The sequence below is a fragment of the Cibotium barometz genome, chromosome 1, assembly GCF_041138505.1.
Source record: "Cibotium barometz isolate CiBa-2024 chromosome 1, ASM4113850v1, whole genome shotgun sequence".
Taxonomy (NCBI): domain Eukaryota; kingdom Viridiplantae; phylum Streptophyta; class Polypodiopsida; order Cyatheales; family Cibotiaceae; genus Cibotium; species Cibotium barometz.
Genome location: NC_141046.1, coordinates 5,646,002 through 5,657,558, shown reverse-complemented (window position 1 = coordinate 5,657,558; position 11,557 = coordinate 5,646,002). Strand labels below are relative to the sequence as shown.

General features: G+C 44.3%; 1 protein-coding gene across 1 annotated transcript; it reads left to right on the top strand.

Moving 5' to 3' along the window:
- The first annotated feature begins 514 nt into the window (after nucleotides 1–514).
- On the top strand, nucleotides 515–958 carry LOC147641545 (putative eukaryotic translation initiation factor 5-1). Its single transcript, XM_086807537.1, has one exon. The coding sequence runs from the start codon at nucleotides 515–517 to the stop codon at nucleotides 956–958; it is 444 nt and encodes a 147-aa protein (XP_086663663.1).
- The last annotated feature ends 10,599 nt before the right edge of the window (nucleotides 959–11,557 follow it).

Genomic DNA, 11,557 nt, shown 5'->3' with positions numbered 1-11,557 from the left:
AATGGTTTGCCATCATTTTGGCCCTGATTTAGGACTGAGAATACTCAGTTTTGAGCAGTGAATCACTGCTGACATACAGTGGGCTGAAGCTATTTTACTCATGTATGCTTATGCCTATGCTATTCGGGTTATGTCTTGGGTACATGCTTTGAGGTATTGACCATCGAGGATTGGAAAAGAGTTCGACATTGCTTCTTACTCATTGGTTGAGCTTTTGAGCTCGTACATACAGCTTTTGTGCCAGTGGGAGCATCTTTGGATGCTTGACAGACATTGAGCAGGCAAGTGTTATTTATCTGGGAGTGTTTCCGCGCTTTGGAGATACTTTGCTGAGCACTTCTAAGTGCTTGCAGGGAGTCATACACTTTATTTCTTGGTTCTATTTGCTGATATGGCTTCATCAGGAGAGAGCTCATCTTTGCTCCACATCCGGTCTGGACGGCAAGAAATTCATCTCTTCTTACCAGACGAAGGGCCTTTTTGAGTTTGTATAAGTGCCAGTGCTCCTTTTGAAATGGCTCTTCAGAACATCGAGGCCAGCAACCGTGATGATGCCTTCTACAGATATAAAATGCCTAAGCTGATCACTAAGATTGAAGGCAGAGGAAATGGAATCAAGACCAATCTTGTGAACATGATTGATGTTGCAAAGGCCTTGGCTAGGGCTCCAGCCTACACTACTAAGTACTTTGGATGTGAACTTGGTGCACAGTCAAAATTTGATGAGAAAGCTGGCACTGCTATTGTGAATGGAGCACATGATACAGCAAAACTTGCAGGGCTTTTGGAAAATTTCATTAAGAAATATGTCCAGTGTTATGGATGTGGGAACCCAGAGATAGAGATAGTCATCACAAAAAGTCAGATTCACACGGATGATAATCCTGCAGATCTTCTGACGAAGAGTTTACATGCCGAGCGGTTTGCACACTGCAGATCACTCATGGGTGTTGGATGAGGCCATTTACAGATTTGTGTTGGTCTTGTATATCATTGTATACTTGCTTTTTTTTTTCTCACTCTCCTACGGGCATATTGCCTTTAAGTGGGAGGTTGTTGGGGTGTAAAGGCCCTATGTAACATTTGTAGTTTGTATACAATGTGAAACCGGTTCGTTGAACCGGTTCCACCCTAACTCTAACACATGAATAAAACTCATGGGTTGTGGTGTGCCCATTATCCATTCTTCACACCCACACATTGTTGACTCTCGTCTCCTACTCTCCCGTCAACTCTCCACTCCCGACATCAGTATTCAATTCTTTGTTTCAATAAACTTGCATTCTTACTTTCTAGGAAGACCTTGATAATCTCACTAAGTCTGCATGCTGGCCTTCTTTCAAGGCATTTAGAAAGGACATGTTCTTAAGGATCTCCCTTGTTTTCTCTTGGAATGCACAAATTCAAAGATAAGGTCAAGGTGAGAATGTGTACAACATGACGGCATCCTTCTAGATGTAGTAGTATATGCAAGTTGACAAAGGCTTATCGATTATTCTTGTGATCACCTTTTTCAATAATTGTAAGGGACGTGATATCTTTAAATTTAAATTTACTAGAGGGGGAAAAAAATTCTATGAGCTGGAAATTTTAAAAGTACAGGAGGGTTATAATAATATATTGCAAAAGTAATAGGAGGTATGCATAAAATAGGGAAAATCAGGCTACAGAGGGGTTTTAAAATATGCCTTTGAACGCACGTGATACAAACTTTTTTGGAAGGTGGAGGCCCCGGGCACCCACCATCATTTTATCACCACACTCCCACAAATCCATCCCCATAAAAAAGAGGCCGCTCATCATCCCAACCCCATTACTACCTCTCACAACCATCCCTACAATCACGCTCGGCAGAAACCCACTGTCATATCACTGTTTCACGAGTTTTCTGACCCACCAACCCAAAATAACCAAACTAACATTTCTAACAAAACTAACAAAACTCGATGTTAACCCATGGCGGACGCACTATGTTTTACGTCATTAATTTAAATATTCTGAGTCATGGTCCGGGCTTGTCGGCACCATATATTAAGGATAAAGGGATTGGGTGATCGCCGATGAGAGGCGCACCTTGGATATCAGTAGGATAAGGGTTAGGGTCGGCCGGCCATGTATGGGCACCCAAGTGTGAACGGCCAAGTCACCTATAAGAGTCAAATGTAACCCTAAACTCCTCATTCTCATGTGTTGTGAATACAAGAGTGCTCTTGCCTCTGCATTTGCCATATGAAACCCGATAGTGACAAGACACTTAGCAATCTTGTCATGCCATGCTTGTGGATCTTGCTTTTTTTTTTTGGGGAACGATCCTTCTATCCGACAAATTTAGAGTTAATATGCTCAAGGTATGGCCAAAATTTTGTTGAAAAGTTGATTCCCAAAGTGAGATTTTTCCCAAATTATCTAGAGGCCACATGATGCTACACAGAATACAAAGAGATCAACCAAGTGGAGGCATTGGATTTCCAAAGAAGCAGAAAAGAGGATTGGTAGTGCCGAGGCCATGACAGCGACAGTCCTTAATGAGAGTGCAATGCAGCCATCCCCCTACTCTATTTTTCATTTGGCATGCCATTGACATGAAAAACTAGGTGTATTTGAGAGCTCTCCGACAACTCAAGTTTGTAGACTACGCTACCAACCATTTGTAGACTACGCTACCATGCTATGCTACCAACTTGTTGACTCTTCTACTTTCATAGCTCTAGAGACATAGGAGATATAGACTAGAGTCCATAAAATAACGTAAAGGGACCAAATCTAGTCATGAACAACAAAAACAGATTCTAAAGGTGAGAGGTGCTCGTTTGGTTTTTAGTTTAACCATGTTGGGTTTTTAGTTTAACCACCCGTGAAGTTTAATCTACACTGTAGGAAAGCGACTGTGTGTTTGTTGTTAAGGTGTTTCTGTGTTGCATTTCTGTTTCTTTTGTTATATTTTCGCTCCGCGTGTGGGCGTGCGTTCTGTTATCTGGTTTCTGCGTGAGAGGGATTTCTGAATCCCCAGATCTACGCTGTGTGTGCGAACTACACCGCGGCCAAGGCTGAACCCTAAGGAAACCCTAGAAAACTTATCTCACAAAAAAAAACAGAAAATAAAAAATAAAAAAATTATAAAAAATAAAAAAGAAAAAAAATTAAATTTTATTTTCAAAGAAAGAACCAAACATGTGGAGAGGAAAGATTTTCTAATTGGAGAAAAAAATTTTGAAAAGAAAGAACCCCAATTGACCCACGACCCACGACCCACGAGCCCGGCCTCGGTCTCGGTCTCGGTCTTTTGATATATATATATAGGAGAGTGAGCCTCCATAGCTTTCTCTCAAGTGAGAGCTTATGGGAAGTCGTGCCCTATATGTAGCCCACTCCCCAAGGAGTAAAGTGAGCATGTGGGATAAAGCCCTCACCCTTTCCTCCACAAGCAAATAGGCTTTTGCCCCTTCCCCCCAAAGGAAATGGACTATTTTGAGGACTACAGGAGCTCTAGATAGGCGAACACGGTGCTGTAAAGCACACTAGGACCCTTTAAACGATACGCTCGTTTCAAGCTATCACACGCCCTAGTCCAAGTTCGACCGTAAGTAAGGGGGTCAAAAACGAGTTAAAAACAATCTAAAAACAAGTAAAAACGAGGTGCAAAATACCCAAGAAACCACTTGTGTGGGCTTCAAGGGTAGTTACCAACGCACGTAGGGTACCCACGTCACATGCATCTACGTTCTGGTCGGGTGCTAGAGCCTGAACCACTAGAAAGCGTTTCAGTCTACGCAGGCTCACACCATCCCTCCACGTTGGCATCTTGGCCTTCGGCTGGAACCCAAGGGAGTGCAACCCAAGATCCACGAATAGTGGATAGTGACTCGTCCTCTGACTCAGAAGCCATGGAAGGACACCCTACCAAGAACCCTGAGGAGACAAGCCAAAACATGCCAGTGTGGGCCCCACAACCCAGATCTAGCATGTTTAGTCGTCTAATAGAGACCTTTAGTAGAGCTACACGCTCTGAACATGCGACAAGCGAAGTAAATGAGGAAGGAGGGGTAGTAGATTCGCCATTCACATCTTATGTGGACCCTACCCTCCCAAAGAGTGTCCATGTGGATATTCTACCCACTTCGTTTAATGAGGGCCCTACTGAGCTACCACATTCCGATGCTCTTCCTAAAGTAGAGGTCCCTAGAAGCCAATCCATAAGAAGTGACATTGCGTCCACTTCAAGAGAACCATTTGGCACACCAAGTCTAGATGGGATATTTCTCAATGAAAATTGGGAATATGATCTACACACAGAGACTCTAACTGACCTATACACAGGTTACACATACCATGTAGGTTGGTTAGAAGTCCTACGATCTACATCTAGCGCCACTAATCTAGAAGAGCAACAGCAAATGATATGTGAGGTTATTCATAGAATTATCCAAATTGAGAGGCAAAATAGGGGAGTGGATCTAGTTTCCACTGGCCCTATGAGGTTTTTGGATACGGGCAAGGCCAAACAACCAACCCTATCACAATTGGAGACTCCCTCGGTGAGTCCCATAGACCCTTCGTATGTTGTTTTGCTTGGAGTCTCAATGCAGGTTGAGCCCACGAGAAGTAACTTTAGTTTTCCAACCTTGACTCAACTTTCCATTAAGGAATCCACAATGCCTACCCCAATGATGAGCATGACAGAAAGCGCACCTGTTACCACTGTAGTTAGTACAACACCACTACCTAGTGGAACAGTACCTACAACAGTGCGTGCCGGTGCCTATCAACCATATGTACCTATCGCTACTCATGCTCATGTAGCTCCTACGCCTCTTAGTATGCCAACGGCGTATGCTCCACGACCACCTTATCATAACCATTATCCAAGGGGAGCTAGGCCTAGCCACATATCATATCCTACGTCATTTGCCAACCTACTCAGACCAACGCCAACTCCTATCAGCCAGGCTATCCCAGAAGTGCCTCCACCAACTATGCCTGCTCACCTAGGTGATCTCGCAGCATTTGCTCAGACGATCGGACGATCCATTGCGGAAAACATACGGGGCATGCCTGAGAGAGAACCTAGAAGCAAGGCCGTACAAGTGGCTAAGCTCACTCAAAACTTCAGTGGTAACGAGGATGTTAGGAAGCACATTGAAGTCTTTGAACACGTGTGTGATTCCTTGGAAGAGCACAATGAGCTGCACAAGTGTAAAGCCTTAGGCTTAACCTTGAGTGGGAAGGCCGGAGATTGGTATCGAACCTTAAGGGTTGAAGAGCGCACTCACTACCCCACTCTCAAGAGATTGTTCTTGAAAGAATACATACGCGAGGGTGTGCTTTGGGGGGTAGCATCTCAACTCCAAAAAGCTGAACGCGAGGAAGGGGAGTCAGTGAGAGACTTTATAAGTCGATTGAAGCATCTAAATTCTCGCTGCACTCCCGATGAGCGCTTCAATAATAACCAACTGCTCGATAGATTCATTCGAGGATTGCGCCACGAGGACATTTACAATGGCCTAGTCATTAGAGGTCTTACAACGTGGGAAGCAGTCACTGCCAATGCAATCCAGTTAGAAGACAACTTGATGATTGCAGGTAAAAAGGTGTCTTCAGAAACAAAATCCGTTAGTTCGCAAGTATCTGGGCACGAGCCAATGACGGCGAAACCTATTGCCAAGGAGCCCAAGATATCTGAAATGTCTATGACCGACCTTACTAAGGCTCTCCAAGAATACTTTAGGGGTAATCGAGCTCCTCAGAATAGCCATATGTACCCAAGAAGAGAGCAACAATGGTGTTCGGTGTGCTTAGGACCACATAGCACGAGTGAATGTCCCACATTCAGAGTCAAATTCAATGGGAATTGCAATGCATGTGGTAAGTATGGCCATCAATCTAAAGATTGCCTAACACTTAAGCGAATGTTGGCAAACCAGGCACCACTAGCTTGGTCAAACACACCTCAAGTACCCGCGCTAATGCCTGCACAACCTGTCGAGCAACCGTCACAGCACATAGTTCCAAGGAATCCGAATGTAGTCCAGTCTGTGCCGTTACCACCGCCAGTGCTAGGACCACAACCTCCACATCCAAGGATTACTCCTATAAACCAGATGGGTTGTGAGTCACATAGTGCATGTGGGGATTATGAAGAGGAGATAGACCCTACTGCTCCATACGGGATTGATACGTTTGAAATGATTCCCCAGTACTACATGGAGGATCATTTCGGGCAAGTTAAGCCTGTATATCAAGCGGCTGCTCTCGCCACAAGAGGGCAAAACCTTAATACCTTGGCGAGGAGACCACCTCTTCAATGCTATGAGTGTGGTGGACCGCATCGTGTAGCGGAGTGCCCTAATAGGCTACAGAAGATCGCTACTCAAATGCAACCAAATCAAGGGAGCACATCGGGAATGCCGGTACTTACATGTAATCGTTGTGGCATAGATCATTTGATCGCTCAATGTCCACATAATCCTAATGCACCCAAGATTACGCCATTGAATTTGGTTGAGGTCACCAACCAAGCACGAGGAACCACACCCATTGTACCCGTGAATGTAGTTACACGGTCAATGCTTCAAAATCAAAACTACATTCTTGAAGAGAGGGATACTGCATCAATCGCTCAGGCAAAGAAAAAGAAAACACGGCGAAAGAGATCGCTTAATGCCACGAGCTCCAAGCCCAGTTCAAAGACTAACATAGGGACGGGAGACGACCCCGTGTATATGAATGATCCTGAAGATGATTCCGATTCAATAGAAACCATGGGGACCAAAGCCACTACCTTAAGGGAGGAACCCACTCGGGAGCTCAACGAAGGAGAATCAAATGAGTACAAAAATAAGGGGAAACAGAAGGAGACTTCCTCGGCCCCACAACCAAGTCAGTTAATGCCCTCTCGACCACCCAAACTGACTGAGACTCCCCAAGACAAGCCACGTGGGCCAAAAACCCTCAAGAAAAAGATTGGAACTTACCCAAAACCAGTTGAGGAGATTGAACAAGTGCAACACTTAAGGGGTTTGGTGGAAGAAACACAAAGAGTACTGGAGCCAAACCCGAGAAAAATCAAAATTCCAGACACCGTGTTTCCTACGCAAGTTCAGCCTCACAAGAACCATAAACCGTTAGCTATACCTAGTATCATTCGGGAAGAAAGTGAGGGTAGGACATCAGGAAGTGGGCAAACACCCTTCCTGCTGGAAAGAATGTTTAGTGAGGGAATGCCTGACCCCGTCGAAGAGGAAGTGATTCCATCTTCACCAGTCCCTAGTCAAGGGGCGATATCTCGAAAAGTACCATTGAATGTGTCCAAGCTAATGGATTTTATGTCCTCCGAGATCAGAACCACGATCATATCCAAATTATACGGAGATCCTGAGCTATTCTTAGCTCTTCGGGCATTTCTCAATGGAGAACTAAAGGCGGGGCTACCACAATTTGCAAATATGGATAGACCCGACACGCTTCAAGATGAGAAGGGGAACATTGGGATCTACAACCCAACCTAGATGAAAACTCGGTCGTTGAAATACCTGTGAACAAGTTGGGACAGTACTTTGAAGGTGACGAATCTAATGCCACCCTCCCCATTACTACCAAGGGATTAACTCTAAAGGGAATCCTTGATGGTGGTGCTGGAGTGAGCATTGTGACTAAAAACTGTTGGGAATCCATGGGAAGACCTCACCTCGAAGTCACAAACATAGTGGTTAAGATGGCAAATGGAACTATTGCTAAACCTATTGGAATGTTAAGGGACCTTAAGATCAAGGTTTTGGGATACAAGGTAAAACATACCTTCATTGTAATGGATTTCTCCAAGCATCCTATGTCATATCAAATGATCTTAGGACGTCCTTTCATGAGGGAAGTACAAATGGTGCATGATTGGTCGAAAAACCATGTCTACCTACAATTCCAGGACTCTGTCATTCGAGTTGATCTTGAGAATGGTCGTGCACATCCTTTAGGAAGCAAGGTTATCATCGATAATCGATCGGATACCACTGTTCATTCCGCCCCATTAAGGTATTGCTATACATGCAAAAAAGAGACTGATGATGGGAAGGATTCTCCTTACATGGATGTCCTACCGGGTATGACTGAGTCGGATAACGTGGATTGGGTACACTTAGCGGCAACCATAGACACATGGGGAAATAGAGGCACAAGTTGGGTAACACCTGAGGGGCAAGATATACCACCATTAGTGCCAATAAACATGATAGGTGTTATGCACTTGACTCCTGATGGCAAGAAAGTGGCGAACTCCACTGACACTGACAGTAGTGAAGACTCAGACCAATGCAACTCTGAGTATGAATCTCAAGAAGAAACTGACTCTGAGCCTGATGGGAGGGATGAATCAAATATTCACCCAAATGTGGAAGCAATGTGCTCAGGGCCTAGGACGGTGACCTCCTGCAGTTCATCCGAAAGTGAAGATCGACCAAGTGAGTCCGAATCTGATAAAAACAAAAATCAGAAACTTGGTAAGAAGAAAACGAGACATAAGCGTCAACGCTATCAAGCCAATGTATGCACTGCAATAAACAAGGAAAGATCCACTGCAGAATGGCTTAGTTATGTAGGAGCCATTGATGCTCATCGGAAGATAGCGGATAATTGGGGACAATACCTCCAAAGTGTCATGTGGTGTATTCCGCAACCTCATGACGTCGCCCAATTAGAAATCGAAGAGAAGCCAAAACTAAGTCGTACTGCAAGAAGGCGGCAAAACCAAGAGTTGGCTCAACAACAAAAGGAGGCGAAATTAAAAGAAAAAAACCGAGCACAACAAGAACCAGTAGACTTACACCCCGCACCCGAGCATTTCAAATCATTTACCACAGGGGAACGTAAAGTGGTCTACACAAAAGCCCAACGAACGCCTACCAATGGGAGTAGCGGTGTCTACGATGGCCCTGCGGTAGTTAAGGAGATAGACTTAGCAGATCCGGGAGAGGAGTCTAAACCAGTTTTTATTGCTCAAGACCTCACCCAGTCAGAGGAAGCTGCACTTACGAAGCTTCTTAAAGAATTCAAGGACATATTTGCTTGGACATATCATGATATGAAGGGTGTTCCACCCTCGGTGGTGCAACACACGATTCCAATGATTAGCACTGCTAAACCAGTCCAGCAACGTCCCTACCCAATGAATCCTAAATACGCAAAGATTGTACAAGAGGAAATTGAAAAGCTTGTAAAATGTGGATTCATATACCCTATTGAGCACTCAGAATGGGTTTCTCCGATAGTCATCGTGCCAAAGAAGAATGGGAAACTCAGAGTGTGCGTTGATCTCAAAAAGGTTAATGCAGCCACCAGAAGGGATCATTACCCCTTGCCATATTCTGAACATGTGCTTGAAAGAGTGGCAGGCAAGGAGGCATATAGCTTTTTAGATGGGTACTCGGGTTACAATCAGATCACAATTGCAGTCGAGGACCAAGCTAAAACAACATTTATCACGGAGTTTGGAGTGTTTGCCTTTCGCGTCATGGCTTTTGGCTTGACCAATGCACCTGCAACGTTCCAACGATTGATAAACACGGCCTTTAAGGAATATCTAAGGGACTTCTATGAAGCTTTCTTAGATGATCTTTGTGTTCATTCCTCTTGGGACGAGCACTTGATGTGTTTACGAAAAATATTTGAAAGGTGTAGATTATATCGCATCTCCTTGAATCCTTTCAAATGCCAATTCTGGGTTAAACACGGAGTTATCTTAGGGCATATAGTGTCCAAAAATGGGATTTCCACGGACGAGAGTAAAATCAAGGTCATTCTGGAATTACCCCCACCCACCAACTACAAGGGAGTCCAACGCTTTATGGGCCACGTTGGTTATTATCGAAGGTTTATTTTATTCTTCGCCGAGATAGCTCGACCATTGTATAAGCTTCTCATTGAGTTTATTTGGACCGAAGAATGTGACCGTGCCTATGAGCTATTAAAGAAGGCCTTGGCGAGTGCTCCAATCTTGAGAATGCCTAACTGGGATTTACTCTTCCATGTGCATATTGATGCATCAAACTTTGCTATTGGGTGTGTGTTAACTCAACCTGGAGAACACAAGCTAGACTACCCCATTAGCTTTGCCAGTCGCCAGTTGAACGATGCTGAGATGAACTACACCACTACGGAGCGAGAAGGGTTGGCAATGATATATGCAGTAAGGAAATTTCGTTATTACCTCCTTGCCACCAAGTTTGTTTTCTATGTGGATCATCAAGCATTGTTGTATCTGGTAAACAAACCATGCTCCACAGGAAGAATCACACGATGGCTATTGATTCTTCTTGAGTTTGATTTCACTGTTGTTGTGAGACCTGGCAAAAAACATATTATGGCTGATCATTTGTCTCGCATACCTAATGGTGAAGCTCCTACGGGGGTTGATGATGACTTACCGGACACTTCCCTGTTCATGGTGGAGACAATGCCTGAATGGAGTGAGAAGATTGTTAACTTTTTGGTTAATGGCTTTCCACCCAAGGAGCTTCGTAAAGATCTAGCTCGAAAGCTAATCAAAGAATGCGAACCCTATTGCCTGATAGCTGGGACTCTTTATAAAAGAGGAAAGGATGACGTTCTTAGGCGTTGTGCCCGAGAGGATTAGTATCTATACATTTTGCAAGAGGCACATATGGGCGTAGCCGATGGTCACTTCTCAGGAGACTTAACTGCGCGAAAGATCTTACAATCAGGGTATTGGTGGCCCACTATGTTCCAAGACGCATCACTCTTTGTGAAGGGTTGCGATGAATGCCAACGATACAAGAAACCCCAGAGGAAAGATCAGATGCCCCTACATCCAATCAAAGTAAACCAACCATTTGAAAAGTGGGGTTTAGACTTTGTAGGCCCAATTAGCCCAGCGGCCCGAAACACACAATCTCGCTATATTATCGTGGCCACTGACTATATGACCAAATGGGCTGAAGCAAAAGCAACACGTAAGGCAGATGCAAGGACAACAGCCAAGTTCCTCTTTGAAAATATAATCACACGCTTCGGTTGTCCTTTTGAACTTGTGAGCGACAATGGTACGCATTTTATAAATGAAGTGATTAAGGAGCTCACAACAAATTTCATGATATCCCATCATAAATCTACTCCTTACTATCCGCAAGCGAATGGCCAAGCTGAGAGTACCAACAAGACTTTAATCTCTGTTTTGACAAAGACAGTTGAAGCTCATCGCACGGATTGGGATCTAAAGCTTACGACAGCTTTATGGGCCTATCGTACTGCGTACAAAGTGGCTATTAATTGCACACCATTCAAAATGGTATATGGCCAAGAAGCAGTCATGCCGTGGGAATTTGTCATTCCAAGTCTTCGTGTTGCTACTCAAGAGGGTTGGGATGGTAATCCCTTAGCAGAGCGTCTGTATATCCTTGAGCGGCTAAATGAAGAAAGACAATTGGCTGTGTACAATGCCCTTGTGGAGAAGGATAGAAGGAAAAAATGGTTTGATCGCCATCTAAAGGACAAGGACATCAAGGTTGGGGATAAAGTCCTGATGTATGGAGTGCGTAACGAAAAGAAGAAG